The sequence below is a fragment of the Lepisosteus oculatus genome, chromosome 4, assembly GCF_040954835.1.
Source record: "Lepisosteus oculatus isolate fLepOcu1 chromosome 4, fLepOcu1.hap2, whole genome shotgun sequence".
Classification (NCBI taxonomy): domain Eukaryota; kingdom Metazoa; phylum Chordata; class Actinopteri; order Semionotiformes; family Lepisosteidae; genus Lepisosteus; species Lepisosteus oculatus.
The window spans coordinates 10673396-10692681 of NC_090699.1; the positions used below are offsets into that span (position 1 = coordinate 10673396).

The 19286-nt window shown below is 46.9% G+C and overlaps 1 protein-coding gene and 3 non-coding genes across 4 annotated transcripts; 3 read left to right on the forward strand and 1 right to left on the reverse strand.

The window, feature by feature from the left end:
- Positions 1-3041: 3041 nt before the first annotated feature.
- On the reverse strand, positions 3042-6422 carry LOC102690719 (serine protease 27-like). Its single transcript, XM_006643191.3, has 5 exons — positions 6252-6422; positions 5838-6012; positions 5060-5331; positions 3994-4127; positions 3042-3568 (listed from the first exon to the last, which is right to left on the reverse strand). Exons 1-5 carry the CDS (start codon positions 6307-6309, stop codon positions 3413-3415), a joined length of 795 nt encoding a protein of 264 aa, XP_006643254.3. The 5' UTR covers positions 6310-6422; the 3' UTR covers positions 3042-3412.
- A 3446-nt stretch (positions 6423-9868) lies between these two features.
- trnad-guc (transfer RNA aspartic acid (anticodon GUC)) lies at positions 9869-9940 on the forward strand. The gene has a single exon. It is a non-coding gene; the product is annotated as a tRNA-Asp (tRNA).
- A 915-nt stretch (positions 9941-10855) lies between these two features.
- Positions 10856-10928, forward strand: trnam-cau (transfer RNA methionine (anticodon CAU)). Its single transcript has one exon. It is a non-coding gene; the product is annotated as a tRNA-Met (tRNA).
- A 6029-nt stretch (positions 10929-16957) lies between these two features.
- trnam-cau (transfer RNA methionine (anticodon CAU)) lies at positions 16958-17030 on the forward strand. The gene has a single exon. It is a non-coding gene; the product is annotated as a tRNA-Met (tRNA).
- Positions 17031-19286: the final 2256 nt, after the last annotated feature.

A 19286-nucleotide genomic window follows, 5' to 3' on the forward strand; every position in this document is an offset into this window, starting at 1 on the left:
GGCCCTGTTGTTGAAGCTGATACCCTGGAAGGCCCAGCTAGGTGAGATCTTCCAGTTCAGACAGGGGGCTCTTTTTTACACAGAGGGTGGTGGGGGGAAGGAACAAGCAGCCAATACCATGGCTTCTTTCCAGAATCAGCTGGATGAGACACTCAGATCAATGAATTACTCATGAACAAGCAGGCTACACTGGCCGAATGGTCTCCTTTCATCAGTGACCCATTTTGTGTTCTTCAAAACAACACACAGGGTTTCACGTGAGGTGCAGAAGGATGCCTATCGCTCTGCACGTCTCCTCGTCCTGCGTACTGAAAAACCACACAGCCCAGATATCTCTGTATCATCTCTGTGACAGAGACCCAGCTCATGGAACACTCCTTATCTCAGCAACTCTCATGCCGTCAGCACAAAGACGAGACCGCAGAGCAGAGAGCTCTCTCACCCTCCTGCACTCCCACAATGCTTTGTGTAAAGAAGTGTCTCCTCTTCTCTGTTTCAGGTGCTCTTCCCTGGAGTTTCCACTGGTCCTCTGATTACTGTTCCTTTTGAAGACGTCCACTGGGTTGACTTTGTCTTGGAGGATTTTGAATACTTTGATCACGTCCCCTCTTGGTCTTCTCTGCTCAATACAAAAAATGTTCATTTCTTCAGCTATACTCACCACTAAAAGCCACAGCCTTCAGACTAAAGAGACTCAGCTCCTTCAGCCTGTCAGTGTTTAACACTCCCTTCAGACTAAAGAGACTCTGTTCCTCCAGGTTGTCAGTGTGGGAGACTCCCTTCAGACTGAAGAGACTCTGTTCCTCCAGGTTGCCAGTGTGGGAGACTCCCTTCAGACTGAAGAGACTCTGTTCCTCCAGGTTGAAAGTGTGGGAGACTCCCTTCAGACTGAAGAGACTCAGCTCCTTCAGCCTGTCAGTGTTGAACACTCTCATCAGACTCAAGAGACTCAGCTCCTCCAGCCTGTCAGTGTTGAACACTCCCTTTAGACTAAAGAGACTCAGTTCCTCCAGCTTGTAAGTGTGGAACACTCCCTTCAGACCAAAGAGACTCAATTCCTTCAGCTAGTCAGTGCAGGGCTGTCCCTTATTCCCAGAATGCATCTGCTTGCACTTCTCAGGACTGGATCTAGAGCAGAAACAGTTTCCTGTAAAGAGGTGTCCAAACCTGTCAACAATATTCTACGTGAATGATGCTGCACTAGTGTTTAAGGGACAGATGCAAAGGCAGCAGGATGTCTCAGATCTTTAGCTAAATCTGTTCGAGGAGAAGCAGCTCCACAGTCTTGTGAGTGTGCAGTGTATGTCTGGGTGGGTCTGAGGGGGGTGTTTTCTGGGGTTTTCTGTGTGACCAGAATGTTAGGCCTCTGAAACGCCTTGTCTGTAAATACTGCACATAGAGTAACACGTATGTTGGAAAGGAATAAGTACTATGTTTAATCATTAATTTAAAGGTAAATGTTAAATTTAAACATTCTGCTATTATTTTATATTTTTTTAGATGTGATTTGGATAAAGGATATGTTTTTATGATTAATCTGTCAATTAGTTTGGCAAAATACTTTATCCACAAAAGTAAGTGGTCTAATTCTGCTCCCCCTGTTCATGCTTTTAAGGTAGAATTCCTTTTTCATTTCTATCAGAAATTTAAAGAATCAAAAGGCAAGACGCGCGAGGGAACTATGTAATAAGCTTCATTTTCAGCTTTCATAATTCGAATTCCTCTGGCTGTGAGGTGTATTTTATTTCTGTATCTGTTTGAATATTTTGTCTGCTTTTTTGTGTTTCTGATGTTTACATAAAAACTAAAAACTAAGAGCCTCACTTGAGAGCCCCGGGCGATTGAATTTGAGCACGAAGGGGCAGTCAGAACGTTTAAAAAGCGTCCTATGGTTTTGTCACTTTAATCTTTCCCTTCCCAGATTCCAATGGGAACGATCTGATTTATTCATGTTCTGTAAGGCTGGAAGAGACACTCCAACACATTGGAACAAGTAATAGGTTTATTCCATGCTGAAAAGAGAAGAGAGAAAACACAACGATTCGGCCATGGAGCCTTCTTCAAGTGTAACAGTGTGTGTTGTATGTTTTGTTGCGTGTGGTGTAGTTTGTGTCTTCTCATTGTAATAAATGTTTATTTAACCAAGTGTGCCTGGATTATTACTCCTCTCAACAAAACTGTGCCAGAGAACAAGTATTTCACATGCCTCTAACTATACCAACTGCTCTGGTATATTGCTAGAAATCACTTACAAGTTGGGGGTTGTGAATAATTATTTCACTGATTGACTTCATTGGTTGACTAAACCGCTCGGTCAAATCCTGATTTTCTCCATTTTCATAACCCCCCATTTGAAACAATATTCTCAGATACATGTAAATATGCATTTACTATCATGAACTAACATCATGTGTTTGGAACAATAGTTAATCTCCTGAGAATTATAATGGGAGTAAAGAAGTTTTATACTCCACGATCTGTTGGCCAATCATCCTTGGTGAGTTCAAACTTCCTGCCAAGAGATGAGGGTCATGGGTGCAGAGTCTGTGCATACTTGTCTTTTTGGGTCTGGCTGCATGGTTTCCGGCAGGTGGGAGAGATTGGTTTGTCCTGGTATGAATATGCTCGAGTATTCAGGATATCAATAAAAAGAAAGAATCCAAATGCATTTTTTGGGGCAGAATTCTGTTTTTTTACTGACTCACTCTCTTGGCATGGTGTCTTGGAGAAAAGTCTAAGCCATGAAAATTTAAGCTCTTAGACACTTGATAGGAAAAGTTAAATGGTTATATCGGTTGGAGAGAGAAAAGGAGGCAGTGAGTTCAACGCTGAAAACTGAGTTGGGTGTCAGACTATAAGGTGTGACATCATAGCTGGTGATTGGTCAGGATGTCATCAGGTAAAGTTCTGGTACACACCCTCGGGTCCCCACTGAAGGACCTTCCACTGGGTGATGAACACTGACCTTTGACCCATTGTCTTGGGGAGAAACAGACTGATTAACCTCTGAATAACTGCAGTCCAGTCCCTAGACCAGGAGATTGAATGCTTGAAGTTTTATTGAGCTGTTGATAGAGTTACATTCCCTTTCACAGCAGGCAAAGCAAAGCTAAAAATTATAACAGAGTGCGAGGAGTGCGAGGAGATAAATTTACTAAGTGATAAAACTGCAAAGCGACATGAGACATAGTGAGACAGGAGACAAGAGAAAATTCCTCAGTAATAAAAACTTACACAACAGGACAGGATACACAGTGAGAAACAGAGATCACTGAGAATCCCTCAGTAATACACACACACAACAGAAGACACAGTGAGAGAAAAAGCACAGAAAGGAGCCACAGGCGGGCTTGGGGAGAACGAGAAGCCTGTGTTGATTTCAGCCTCACAAGGCATCACTCGGAATCAGAGACTACTGGCTATGTATCTTGATCCAGGACCTGTAGCTGGAAACGCGGGTGAAGATCTTGGGGGGGATGGGTGTCTCACAGCCCTTTCCGTAGCTGACAATCCCAGCCTGGACCCAGCGGTTTCCCTTCTTACAGACCAGAGCCCCTCCAGAGTCTCCCTGCAGAGAGACAGAGAGACAGAGAGGGCTCAAGGCCGGGGCTATTAGACAAACTCCAGGCCTTTCGACCAAGAGTGATCTGTGGTCAAGTTGGAGTCAACGAGGAGATGGTGAGACTCATAAGCTCGGAGCTGCAGCAGGCCAGCCTTCAGCCTGGTACTGAGCGCCGGGTCTTTCCGTGAGACCTGACCAGACTTGACCCTTACAATAACAGAGGCACCTGTGTGAACAGTAACCTGGGGAGGGTGTTCTGCAGGATCATGAATACCCGTTTACTGACCTTCCTTACTGAGGACAATGTTCTAAGGAAGAGTCAGATCAGCTTCCTACCAAACTGCCTCACATCCCTCCACATTTACACCCTTCACACGATTATAGACAAGCATGTCCACCAAATAACAAACGACAAAGGGCCCCACACTCACTTTGCAGGTGCTCTTGTATTGACCTCCACAGCAGATCATGCTGGTCTTCATGTTCGGATACACGTTCTTGCAGGACTCCGGGTCATGGATGGGAATCTTGACTTTCTGGAGAGTGCGAGGGAAGGGAAGTCTGCCTGCGGACAGGAGAGAGAGAGAGTTCAGGAATTATATGACTTGCTCAACATCTGTGTTCACCGAAACCGTAGGACCTGACCTCTGTTCCCAGAGACCCCTGTCTCTTGCTCAGATCTCCAGGAGACAGCTCTCACTTCTCACTGTGGGGTTAATTCAGAGGTCAGCAGAGGTCAAGCAGTGGTTTCAGTGAGTCAACTGGTTCTGTGCATTTGAGATCCCCTCAGTAGCAACAGAAGAACTTTGACATTACTGACAGCACTGCAAGGCCTGCCACAGTGACACTGCCGTGCAGCAAGTTGACCCTAACCGGGACCGATTCAAGCTCAAGACATTCGAGTAGGGAGCTACTGGAGACTGAACCAGTGATCTCGGGACTGTAGGGTTACAATATGACCCAGTCCAGACTAGTCCAGACTAAATGAGTGATGTCTGGACTGTAGGGTTACTATATGACCAAGCTCAGACTAAATGGACCGTAGGGCTTCATTATGACCCAGCCCAGACTGAAAGACAGATCTCTGGACTGTAGGGGTACAAGATGACCCAATAGCTCATCCTGATTTTATTATGTTCTGATTTAAATTTGATTGTGTGATCGGAATGTGATTGTGTGATATTGTGATATGAGTGTGATTGTATGACTGTGTACTTGTTTTATTGTGCATTTGAAGTGTGAATGGAATGATATTGTGTGATTGGAGTGTTATTGTGTGATTCAGTCTGCACTGTGCTGCTCTACAGCCCAGCGTTGTGCTTAGTTAAAGACAGGCTGTCCTACACTGTAATTGGATAAAGACAGACAGACTGCTGTGATTGGTTAGAGACAGACTATCCTGCAACGTGATTGGCTAGTGACAGACAGGACTGCTCTACACTGTGCTGCCCTGCAGCCCAGCTCTCTCAGAGGCTAAAAAGAGTCAGCTCTCCTTACTGTTCTGCTGGACCCGCCCCCAGCCAGTGACCCAGCAGTCACTGCGGCTGGTGAAGAGGTCCGAGGGCTCGGCCAGAGGGACAGTCTGGATGAAACGGGACAGCGGCACGGGGCGATCCAGCTTCACCAGGGCGATGTCGTAGCCCTTGGTTGGGATGGTGTACTTGCTGTGGATGACCACATCGGCTATGGTGCGGTTCACCTGGTGTGAGCCGGCCTTATCCAGCTGGTATGCGCCCAGGTACACAACCGAGGATGTCGGGTAGAAGAGGCTGAAGGGAAAGTACAGGAAGAGGCATGTTACCACAGGGGGCGCTATTTCTCACTCTTATTACAGCACGACAGACGCTATGGTTGTAACACAGAACAGGAGGCACTCTTTTACACAGAGGGTGGCGGGGGTGTGTAGCAAACTGACCAGCCATGTTGTTGGGGCCGATACCCTGGCTTCTCTCAAGAAATAACTGGATCAGACACTCAGACCAAGAAGCTACTACCTTCCTGTCAAAGAGGTCGATGGAGCTTTGTCTCACTAAGTATTTCTTTTTAAAAGTGACCTGTTTTGAAAACCTTAGGTCCCCTTTTCAGTGCTCTTAAAGGGGCTTAGAGCACAGTACCCACCCCTCAGGGGGCGTTGCACACTTGGGCTCCAATTCACCAAGAAGATCAAGGAGATGATGAATACCTCTAACAAGACCGTGAACCTCAGGAGATCCCTGGTGCAGTTTGTGAAGCTCCACAGACAGACACAGTCAGACACTGGCCCCTCCTCACCCACCTGTCTAAACAGTGAGCCGCAGTGAGCACCCAGACGTCACTGATCAGTGAGCCCCCACAACTGCCGTTGCGCCCATCGGTATTCTTCATCTTGAGGAAGACCTGCCAGGGCCAGATCCCCTCACCAGCATCCTCACCCCCCACTATAGAGCTCCTGGACAGAGGAGAGCTGGATACTGGAGAGAGAGAGAGGGGGGTTAATACAGAGACACTGACTGACTGGACACTCCAGTACATTAACACTGCACTGAGAGAGAGGGGTTCATACAGACACCCTGACTGACTGGACACACCAGTACATTAACATTGCACTGAGAGAGAGGGGTTAATACAGACACACTGACTGACTGGACAATAGAGTGCATTAGTCACTGTGTCAGTAATTACACTGTATATTTTATGAAGTTTTCCTTACCCTCAAATGAGCTCAGGATCATGACACCAAACAGACGTAGAAGAAAAACCATCTTCATCCTTTTAAGTATCTCTGTTCTGGTCAGGGCAGAGCTCCTCAATAGCTGGTGCTCGCCGGTAAAGAGACTCAGAGCCACTGTGCAGATCTCTGGGTTCTCCGGTTCACGTTCAGAGGACAGGTTTTTAACGTTGAGGACTTCCTGTGATCTCATCTAGTGAAGGGAGGTCTGTAGGATCCTGCTAGGTCACATGTGGCCCAGAGCACCTCTTCCTGTGTCTCGTGACTGAAGAACCACAGCAGCCCAAGCCAGGGTCCTGTCTGCAGAGAAGCCCACCATCGTTTCTCCCATCGTAGTCATCAGGCTCAAACGCAGCACAGTAACATCAGCTGCAAATGATGCCATTATATGAACATAGTTTCTGTCATTTTTAAAAGTCTTAAATTTCAGATTTAGTATTCCAGGTCATATTAACACTCACTGAGAAGATGCAAAGAACTGACCCTCCCCAACTACTGCTGGACACTGAGGACTGACCCTCCCCAACTACTGCTGGACACAGAGGACTGACCCCAACTACTGCTGGACACTGAGGACTGACCCTCACCAACTACTGCTGGACACTGAGGACTGACCCTCCCCAACTACTGCAGGACACTGAGGACTGACCCTCCCCAACTACTCAATGAACACAAAGGACTGACCCTCCCCAACTACTGCTGGACACTGAGGACTGACCCTCCCCAACTACTGCTGGACACAGAGGACTGACCCTCCCCAACTACTGCTGGACACACAGTACTGACCCTCCCCAACTACTGCTGGACACACAGTACTGACGCTCCCCAACTACTCAATGAACACAGAGGACTGATGCTCCTTAACTACTGCTGGACACAGAGGACTGACCCTCCTTAACTACTGCTGGACACAGAGGACTGACCCTCCCCAACTACTGCTGGACACTGAGGACTGACCCTCCCCAACTACTGCTGGACACAGAAGACTGACCCTCCCCAGGACACAGAGGAGCTGTGGAGGCAGGAGACTCAGGAGGTGCAGGAGGCTCATGGGTCCTGTTTCTCAGAGAGAGGTCACGGCTGTGTCACACACAGAGGAGTTTTGCCGTTATCCCAGTCTCCTTCCCAGCTGTGGTCTCCTCACGTGGGCCAAGGAGCACCGGAGAGCTCTCCTTCTGGGGTGAAGCTCAGGGGGTGACAAAGGGGGCATTAGAGGTCACTGCTGTCAGCAGATGGGAACGCCCTGGAGAGAGAGAGTCTGTTCCTCCTTATTCACACACCCTACACCACAGGGATCATCAGCGGGTTATCTTATCGCCCACAGCATTTCGACATGGGCGCGGTTCATCTCGGAATGGTGCTGAGATGTGAAGCTCTTATCTGATTCACTGGCAGAAAGGCACTCATGTCATTTCTGAGAGGAGCTGTTATTGATATGTTAGTGAAACCTCACAAGAACACGCGCTGAGGCCATTCTGCCCAGCAGGCCTGTTTCATTGCTGGTAGATAACGTAGTTGCATCTTGTTCCCCACCCCCACCATCCTCTGTGTAAATCAAGGCCTCCTGTCCAGACTGGAGAATCTTGTCCAGCTGTGTCTTAAGAGAAGCCAGGTGTGGGGCGAGAGTGAACTTGGGTTCGACGCTGGTGTCTCCTGTCAGTTGGGCCAGTCTCTGTTCTGGACCGGCCTGGGCTGACACAATTATATCAAAGATATGAATCAGACTGAGAGGAGAATCAGCAGCTTCTAATAAAGGATTTCAAACAGATTCTCTGACATTTATAATTATACAAGCGTAAAATAATCAGGATGAAATACAGATTAGTGCATAAAATCACGATATATTATCAAACCCTTTCAAAATGAATTCAATGACATCATATATTCCAAAAATGACATAGTATAATCCGCAGACAACATCATAGCTCCTGCTCCTTCCTGGCTATACCATCAGGATAGAGAACTGTGCATTCTAAATCAGAGAATGAACATAGATAAACTCTTTTGAAAAGATGTCTTTTCTAAAATGCAGATTGACAGAAAAAGCAACGATGGCTTTCTTAACAAACTCCCCCTGGCCTCCTAGCCAGGAGAAAAGTGTGGCTCTCCAGCTCCTGGTACAGCCCAGCCTGGGCTGTTGCCGTCACTGGGAGCCTGAGCCCTATGGCAGACCCACAGCAGGAGAGGTGAAGATGCTGTGGTCACTGAGGGGCTGGGCAGGGTGATAAACACCAGCCAGGCAGCTCTGGAACTCAACTTTACCTAATTGGCTTTAATCTAATTAGTTCAAAGACAGGCTCTTGTCTCGGAGCTCTCTGCTCGCCTGTGATCGTGACTAGAAATCCACTGCGCTCCTGCTGACTGCGACAGCCCGCTTCTCACATGAGTTTTTAAGCGCAGAAATCTAAAGCGCTTCTGACTGTGTGGCGGTGTTTCTCCATCACTGTGTCAGAGTGGTTTGCAGCATTTCTCGTGTTTAATAGTGACGGTCACGGAGGGTGTGTGTGTATCTTGAATGGGGCCGGTTAGCTCAGTGTGGTGCTGATAATGCCAAGGTCGCGTGTTTGATCCCCGTACGGGCCACTGTCTCTTCCTTGAAAAGACTTTTCTTAGTGTGAAGAAATCAGAATTACTTTCACTTCGTAAACCTGAGTCTAGATCGTGCTCAAAAAGAAGTGCATTTCTCTTAATTGTCGGAAATTGTTTTAAAAGTCGCAATTGTTTATTCTTCAGATAAACGTTTAAAGGTCTGACAGGAAACTGGCCATTTAGATATAAGGGGGTTTCAAATCTATTTTTTTTAAATGTGCTGGTTCATAACCGAGATGATCACACCCAATCCGGGAGCTGCGAGGCACCAGCTCATCCGTGATCTAACAGTATTTCAGGTGGGTCTCCAACGCAGTCGGTTCAGTTTGTATCCAAAAACTCCAAAACTCCTTTCCACGAGTAAACAGTCGGCAGGATTCCCACGGAGAGACACCAGTGGATTTCTAGTCAACCGCCTTAAACACTCAGCCGCAACTACAAACACGACCCCACTTTCTCCCGGACTGACATGGGCTCGTTCCCGTATTATTTCCACTCCAACCCGCTCTCCTCGTGGTTAAGTTGATATTTATATATATTTATAAAAGTTAAGAAAAGCTCTGTATCAGACGTGGGATTCGACGGACGTCGGACACCGGAGCTCAAGTATGAACTCACACGATGTGGTTTAACATTAAACTGTCAGAGCCACACCATCCGCTGTCACAATAAATCCCAATCCGTCACTTAGGATCACAGCCATTCCGGAACAAACTGTTACTGGGAACAGCTGAACGAGTAAGCATTCCACTACACTTGTTGTATACGGCAAAGAAAAAATCTTGAACTTGGACTTTTGCTCTTTTGTGTTCTGCGGGGGGACTGGAGAGGCGGGTACTGTCCCGGCTGTTTAAGACCGCAATCACTGTCAGTTCCACTAGAGGGCAGCAGAGCACTGTTCCTACATTATTCTCCATAAGAGAAGCGAGCCGTCTTTGGGGAGAAAGCTTTAGCCGTAAGAGGAAACGTCTCCTGACAGGAAAGACGGCTCCCGCTAACCATACACGAGCTCCTCGTTAGTATAGTGGTGAGTATCCCCGCCTGTCACGCGGGAGACTGGGGTTCGATTCCCCGACGGGGAGGTACATCATTTTCCTCAGAAAACCTACATGATTTTCCTTTTCCCTCTAATCTGTCTGCTCTTCCAAACGGGCCGCCCGTCACCTATCAAAACTTTTTTTCTCGTAGAAACATATTACGTTGTTGTGCTCTTTTCATCTCCACTCTTAGCAAATCATCAGAGAAAACGTATTGTCAGAAGTGGGATTCGAACCCACGCCTCCAGGGGAGACTGCGACCTGAACGCAGCGCCTTAGACCGCTCGGCCATCCTGACTGCTGACCTGATCGCCAGCCAGTCCGATGAGGCACCGCGACCCCGCTACGGTCCTCGAGTATCACACTGGTGTTAGAAATACATTCAAATCTGTCGCAGATGCGTTTGGTTCTTGTGAGCCATCTGATGGATGAAGTCTAAAAAAGGCAATTCAAGTTGAATTTATCTAAACCCGCGGGAACTTCTGATTGCTGGAGAGACTCTACAGCTCTTGAAATGAAACAGTGAGGCTGTTTCGCTACCTTTTTGTGTTTTCTTAGTGAATCCGCTGGTGAATATCGGTATAGAGAGATAGAAATCCCGAAACTGAGCACGAAGAGAGCGGAACAGCCGCGCCTCCTGCTCATCTTCTCTCCGCATGAAGCGCGGCTCCGACGCTCTCTGCTGAAATCTCATCTCAGCAGATCGGGAGTCGGAGGGCCAAGCAAGCCGCAGACGTGTCGGTGGCTGACGAGGGCTCGCTGCTGAGGCAGGGAGGCCACTTCAGCCAGAAGGACTTGTGCGAGGTGGGATCTCAAAGACGGACTCGCAAAAGAAACAAGGAGAAACAGTATTGGTGAGATCAAAAGGCGGATTCAATATCCATGAGGGGGCATCGCTAGATTAGGGAACAGACGCTTGAAAACCCTGAGTGCCTCGTTTTCAGGCTGGATTTGTATCTGGCCTCGTTAGCGCAGTAGGTAGCGCGTCAGTCTCATAATCTGAAGGTCGTGAGTTCGATCCTCACACGGGGCAGTTCTTTTTTTGCTCATCTGAAACAGGCGGTTCCTGCTCGCTCATGCACGCTTGGTCTTGCCTACCTCGTGGAATGCGTGACCTTTCCAAAGGAGAAAAGCACAGCCGCATCGCTCGATCGGAGTCTCCGGGCTTTTTTCTCCTTCTGCGTTTAACACAGAAGCACGTCTGACAGCAACGGATCACACAGCTCATTAAGACTGGCCACATGTGTGCAGTATGTGCAGCAGTTTATTGTCGCGCTTTGTGTGTTCTTCGTCAATTTGCTGCTAATTATCGGTATAAAGTCAAAATAGTCAAGATCAGGATCTCGGACTATAATAAACGAGCACATGATTTGACGTGACGTGATGATCGTTCACATTTTTTCCGTGTTGCTCATGGTGCCATGTGATACTCCGTTTGTTCTGAAAAATCAATCGAGAAAATGAATATAAAATTTCGTCTGGAATAGTTTCCCTTATGTGTCTTTATAAATAATAGCTAGAAATCATGTTTTGATTACTGGAGTTCTTGAGGGCAGTGACGGTACCCGGCAGGAGGGGGGGGAAGAGGCACACGGTGAGGAAGATGAAGGATCCCGGCTCAGACAGGGACTTGAGCTCACGCTGTGCCCGGGAGGAGTCCTCACGAGGCTCCTGCAGTCGTGTTCACGGGAGACACCGGGAGGAGACAGGGATGTCAGGGCGCAGGACGGTGGAAGTGGAGGAAGAGCGCACATAGGGGCTAGTCCGGGATTTTGACCCGGGACCTCTCGCCCCCGAAGTGAGAATCACACCCCTAGACGAACGAGCCCATCTCTCCTGCCAGTGAGCTGAGACTGTACAACGCATCCACCTTGCGTCTTGGCAACATCGACAGTGACCTGTTTCTGGACTAAACGCATATACACATCTACTGCTACATCTGTTCTCTTTCTTTTTCTTTTTCTTTTTCCTGTTTACAACCACTTTTGTGCAATATATGCCAGGGACCTGTGCAATACATTTATATTTATATTTATATCTATGGTTACATCTATATTTATATTCATACGTGTGAAACGATTTTCTGTGTACTGTTCTGTTCTAGTTTGTTCTTGTGTGTCCGGACTGTGAGTAACTCTTGTATTGTATTGTATGTATTGTACTATTATTATATAATTCGTTACACTGTGGCTGTGTTGTGTGTGTTAAGCTGCTGTTGCACTGCAATTTCCCTCACAGGATCAATAAAGTATCTATCTATCTAGCTCGAGTGCGATTCGTGGGACAGAGTGTGTCCCTCCTCCGCCCTGAATCAGACACTGGCCCGTCTCAGGTCTGTGGGAAATCTCCACAGTCGGACTTGCTCAGAGTCAGGGCTGGAAACATGTCGAACGAGGCCGGTTAGGGGTTTTGCGTGTAGTTGTGGCCTAGTGGTTAAGGGGATGGATTAGAAATCCAATAAAATAACAATTAACGGAGTTGTTTATTCTTCTGATGAACTTTTAAACAAACGGTGTTGTTTTTTTAAACTGTAGTGAGGTGGTTAAAAAGTTACCCGTCTCCCCGTCGGGGAATCAAACCCCAATCCCCCGCGTGACAGGTGGGGATACTCACCACTAGATTAACGAGGAGCGCATGTCTGTCAGTGGTCGTGAGCTCTGTTTCCTGTTTACTTCCTCTCAGGGCTGGTGTTTCCAGTTCAGCCTGTTAATATGATTCTTCACAGAAATGAGAATGAAAATGTGGAGAGATGTTATACGAATTTCCTTTTTCCGACTAATCTAACTGCTACTCCAAAGGTGAAACCCGTCAACTCTTAAAAGGTTTTTTGTTTAAAAAAACATCTATATTTATTATAACAATCTCCAACAAAAAAATGAAGATGAACTTCTGAAAACAATGAAACTAAAAGGATGAAACCAAGCGCTCTTAGTTACTGAGTGTTCATGAGTGTCAATAAACAACTGAAAGCAGGTGAAATTACCGTGTACTTTCACCTGTCCCAGGCTCAATTCAAATAACTTTCCTGCGTTAGAAACCTCATTAATAACAGCTGATTCTACACGTGTTAGTGTGTGAGGAGGAGCGGTAGCACAGACAGACGGAAAAAGATTTCTAGAAAGGTGTTTTTAGCCGAGTTAAAAATGGACCAATTACAAATCAACATTTCTTTAAAAGTTTGTCCAAAGAATTTCCAAAAATACAGAGAAAAGTACATTTCTCATTCAGTAAGACCTAGACTCAAGCAGCCTGTGGTTTTTGTTGTAAACAGAGCTCAGAGCACTTCTAAGACAGTCTTGTCATAATGACGTGTAATTCTAGACACTCGAAGGCTCCATGGCCGAAACATTGTGTTTCTTTTTTTCTCAGCAGAGAATAAACCTTTACTTGTTCCTTAATTAACGAGAGTCTACCAGGACTGGGGATGAAACCCACGTGGTTTTTATGTCTATTGGATCTTAAATCCAACGCTTTTACCCGCATCCTCCAGATTTTGCTCTCGTTGTACTAGATAGGAGAGACTCCGCTCTCACATGCAAAGTCCTGAAGGCTCTGTGTCGAACAAATTAAAGTTTCAATACGCGATGTCCTCTCACTGCCACATTTTCAACTTAGAGAATTGTAACCAAACCCTTCCACGGGATAGGTTACGGGAAACTTGTTGGAACGTGAGAAAATCCAGGACTTATTTCATGGAGAATTTCTGTTCCATCAGTGTGCCAGATTCAGAAAGCAGTGAAGCGCACTGACAGTCACCTCGACTGTCATGAGAGCAGAATGAAGTCCGAGCGGTGAAGATCTTTTCACGACCGGTTCTTGTAAACCAGCAGACAGCCCGCCAGCTAAAACACCTCGCTATAACCTCACATTGAGCGAGGCGTGATGACGATACGCGCTCTGCTGTGCTACTATAGTCGTTTCATAAAAGCAGAAAATACGAGGAGAGCTGGTCGTATGTTCTTGTAATCATGGAATAAGACGGGGCTTGTCCGCGATTAGAGACCGGGGCCTCTCGCAACTAAAAAGCAAACCTAGACCAACGAGCCAGAGAGATCGTGAGTGTTGTGATTCCAAGTGTTTTTCACGTGTGCGATCGCACAGAAGACTCGAGAGGAATTTAGTGTGCACGGGAGGGAGCTGCTCCCAAGCATAGCGAGGGGGATTAGCTCAAATGGTAGAGCGCTCGCATCGCATGCGAGAGGTAGCGGGATCGTTGCCCGCATCCTCCAGCTTCTGCGCTCTATGTACTAAAGAGGACAGACTTCTGTCTCACTGAAAATGTTATGTGGACTTTGCGTTGACCGCTGTGATATCTCACCGCCGCATTTTCAATTTATAGAACAGTAACTTAACCCTTCCACGGGAAAGCTGTTAAAACAGGAGAACGTCTGCGATGTATTTTATAGATGATTTATTTTCTAACACACAGGTGTCAATCTTAATTAAACCCACGTCAGAATGTGTCCCTTTCAACCCATTATTACATAATACAGTTAGTGCCGAGCACACAGCGGGTGAGGGTACAGAACAGCAGAGCTTCAACAGGACTCACAGGAGGGAAGGGCTGTCCGGTATCGCCGGCTGTTCGCTACATTACCAGATGACATGTTTCAAGCCCAAATCACACTCGTATATGAGAAAATATCATATACATATACATACATATACTATACATATACACAGTATAAATCATATACATAGGCATACATATACTATATATACACAGTATACATCATACGAATATGTATATACTGTACATGACTGCGAGCAATATAAAACGTGGGTGCCACGTAATAAAGAGCAAGCTGCTGAAATCGTTTATGAATTTTTGATTCAAGATTTGTTATTTGCCATATACAACAAGTGTATTGGAATGCTTACTCGTTTAGCTGTAGCCAGTAACAGTAGAGAAAAAAAATAGGCACAAAAGACAAACAGACATGGACAATAAAGGAGACAATAGATGTTTTGATACAGCCAAGACAGGACACAGTGCAGACAGTGCAGTACCTTACAGTGCAGGTGCGAATATGAGCTGTTTAAGATGTGGGCTGCTTGGGGGAAGAAACTGTTTTTGAATCTATTCAAAATCCATCTACCAGAACCAAGGGGTGAAAACAGATCGTGGCCCAGGTGAAATGGGTCCCGAAGCATAGTTCGAGCCCGGATGTGGCAGCGGTCGAGATATATCTGGTCGATGGAGGGTAGCTTGGTCCCAGTGATTTTCTGGTCAGACCTCACAACCCTCTGTATGGCTGTTCTGTCCTGTCCTGTGGCTCCACCATACCACACCGAAACACCACCGGGCAGGACACTCTCAATCGGATTACGGTAAAGATTGGTGAGTGTTGTCTTGCTCATCCCCCACTTCCTTAACTGTCTCAGGAAGTGAAGGCGCTGGTGGGCTTTAGTGAGGATGGCAGCAGTGCTCTCTGGACCCAGTTGCAGATGGAGTTGTTGAGGTCCAGACCCCTGAGCTTGACCACCAGCCTGCCTGGCACAGTTGTGTTGAAGGCTGAGCTGAAGTCAATAAATAACATCCTGGCACAGGTGCTCCTCTTGTCCAGGTGGTGTGAAGGGCCAGTGAGACAGCATCATCCACTGACCTATTATTCCTATAAGCAAACTGCAGGGGGTCAAGGGAATCTGGGACAATACTGTTGATGTGTCCCCTCACCAGTTTCTCCATGCACTTCATGACTACTGAGGTGAGTGCCACCGGGCGGTAGTAATTCTGACATGACACCTTGGTTGCCTCAGGCAGGGGCACGATAGTAGTTCTCTTGAAGCACAGTGGGACAGTAGACAGGGATAGTGACATGTTAGATATTACAGTGAAGACAGGGGCCAGCTGTGCTCCGCCTGCCTTTTAAACACAGGAGGGGAGGCCATCAGGCCGACAACCTTGCGTGGCTCCACCTTTCCGAAAGCTCTCCGTACCTCCTGTTCAGACAGGTGCAGCACAAACTCCCCAGGCTCACTGGGCATTCTGGGTGAGGGGTCCGTGTTGTGAGCATCAAACCTGGCATACAAGTTGTTTAGTTGGTCAGGCAGTGAATCATCAGCTGGTGTTTTAACACCCATTAGTCCTTTATAATACGTGATAGCCCTCAGGCCATTCCAGAGGTGCGTTGTGTTAATGCCCCCACATTGTGATTCAATCCTGTCTCTGTACTCCCTAATCGCATGTCTGACGGCCCTCTCCAGGTCACACCTGGCTTTCCTGTACAGCCCAGGGTCTCCAGGGTTGAAGGCCACAGACCGCTCCTTCAGCTTGGCTTTGATTATATTCTTGAACCATGGTTTTTGACTTAATTCTTTTATTTGGAACACAAATATCAACACAGTATTTGATACACTGTGTAACTGTATTATCATGATTATCACAAGGTAGAATCACTTAAATGAACTGAAATTGTTCATTAATACCATGAGATATTTTGAAACATTAAATGTATTTAACAAATAATTTCTTACTTTCATTTCTCCTACACGCACTATTGTTACGAACAGAAACTAAGAAACGAAGAGGAAATACCAGATACTGAGCTCTGGCTCGTCCATTCCTGTGCTCTCTTGTCTTTGGCGACACCAGGTGGCCACAGCGGTCAGTCCGCCACGTCGCCCGTAAACAGGCAGCGCACGTGTTACAGCCTGGAAGACGCTCAGAGGGAAACCGGTTTCATTTCTGTCTCCTTTCTAATCCGCTCCGGGATGGAATGATGAAAGCGGGAGAGACTTTTCCCCCGTCACCCACGACTCGATCCACACTTAGACTGCTTAGTTATAACTCAACGCTTCCTTTTTACTCCATTTCTGAACGTTGTTTGCCTGATATACGTTTCAAAGTTTTGTGGTCATCAGTTTAATGCGCTTTATATGACTTCGCGTGGTGTTCTGGTCTCTTTACCGGTGAGTTATGAAGATGAGATCTTCCCTTTTCTTCAGCCCGGCGTTTTAATCTTTTGGGGGAATATGGTCTGAGTTACGACAGTCACACGGAAATAATGTTCATATATATAATGTTCATTTTATCACGACCTGGAACTCAGCACTCGTCCAGCCTCGTTAGCGCAGTAGGTAGCGCGTCAGTCTCATAATCTGAAGGTCGTGAGTTCGATCCTCACACGGGGCAGGGATCAGTGCTGTTTTGGGCTCTTCACGGATGGGGCGTGTGACGTTCACTCACACACATGCGTGTTCTTCACTTCACATCCACGCCGAATACGAGATGTTTAGTCCGCGATATACACGGTTGTATCCCTCGCTATGATGCTCGGTGTCCACTCACACGTTTTTAAAATAATGATACATGAGAGCAGCAGATAAACTCCGAGTGGTGAAGGTGTCTCCACCACCAGATCTTGTAAACTAGCAATCAGCCCATCAGCTGCAGCACCTGGCTATAACCTCATGACACTCGCTCTGGTGTACTACCGAGGAGGGCTGGGTATGTCTTCCTACAATAATAGAAAAAAATATATTATTTGGATTTACCAGAAGAAAAACTAAACTCGATGCTGTTTTGGGCTCTTCACAGATGGGGCGTGAGACGTTCACTCTCACACACACGTGTTCTTCTCTTTCACGCCGAATACGACTACGGGTGTCTGTTTGTTTTTCCTTATGGCAGATTCAAATAACATCTCTGTTACCAGTTCAATTTCTGTCAGACTGGGCTTCACGTCTGTCGTATCATTTTATCTGAGAGGGAGTCTCTCTGTGTCACAGTTCTCGTCATTCGTGATCCTCAGCGTGAATTCGACCGGTTGCTGATAATGTCGGCTGACAGAGAGGCGCCTCAGTAACGGCCTGGAGAGGAACAAGGCGCCACTCAGAACGCGCGTTATTTCTCACCACACAGCGCCGGTAATAATAATAATAAATAATTGCTTACACTTATATTGCGCTTTTTCTGGACACTCCACTCAAAGCGCTTTACAGGTAACGGGGACTCCCCTCCACCAATGTGCAGCATCCACCTGGATGATGCGACGGCAGCCATAGTGCGCCAGAACGCTCACCACACATCAGCTATCAGTGGGGAGGAGAGCAGAGTAATGAAGCCAATTCAAAGAGGGGGATTGTTAGGAGGCCATGATTGATAACAGATGGGGAAATTTGGCCAGGATGCCGGGGTTACACCCCTACTCTTTTTGAGAAACACCCTGGGATTTTTAATGACCACAGAGAGTCAGGACCTCGGTTTTACGTCTCATCCGAAGGACGGCACCTGTTTACAGTATAGTGTCCCCGTCACTACACTGGGGCATTAGGACCCACATGAGCCGCAGGGTGAGCGCCCCCTGCTGGCCCCCCCTAACACCTCTTCCAGCAGCAACCTTAGTTTTTCCCAGGAGGTCTCCCATCCAGGTACTGACCAGGCTCACACCTGCTTAGCTTCAGTGGGTTGCTAGTTGTGAGTTGCAGGGTGATATGGCTGCCGGTAGCGCAGCGCTGATTCACTGACCGAAGACAAAGCTTTTTTTTCCTGTGCTTACAGTCTGGGTAACTGGAGACTGTGCTGTTCTGCTTCCTATGGTCAGATACGGGTTTTTCGCAGTAAACTTCAGTGAGTGTTCAAGATGGTGCATAAATGCGCATCAATCAAAACCCAGAGCGTCAGAAAAAACTATGTGCTCACTAATACGTTTATGTAGAGGTTGTGAAACATTTCACAAGTCGGGGTCTTTAACCACAACTGTCTGGTTTCATCAAGAGTGGAAACAACAGAAATAGGCTACAAACTGAAATTAATTCCTTCACCATTAATTAATGTATATTACTCACTAACAGTTTATGGGCGTCTTTACACATCCGAGAGCCGGTGAAAACACCATTTCCTCTCACCTGGCCCGTGCTCTGTCGGAAGGACTTCTTAACGCGTTTTAAAACTCAAAACCGAAGCTGAAATAATCGATTCCGAACGTGTTAGTAGCGTCTGTGGAGGAGCGGTAGAGGTACCACAGCTGAGAACACGTTTCTGAAGATAATCGAAATGAAACCCGTATAGACACCGGTTTACCTCGTGTCACAGTAAACTTCCTACTGAATAAAACCTGTAATTCAAAATACGTAAGGTTGTAGACATTTTGAACATTTCCATGTACATTTCGACTTCTTTCGTTAGTGCTCTAAGGAGACAACATGAGAGAAGCTGTGTCACCAGTGGGATTCGCCAGCCGGTGTCACTCGTATTTAAACTCGGACCTGTGATCGTCCTGGTTACTGTGCGGTTCCTGGGACTGGGAGTGTGTCCCTCCCCCGTCCTGATTTAGACGCTGGTCCGTCTCAGGTCTGTGGAAAATCTCTACAGTCTCACTTGCTCAGGGTCAGAGCTGGAAACATGTCTCAAGAGACCGGTTAGCTCAGTTGGTTAGAGCGTGGTGCT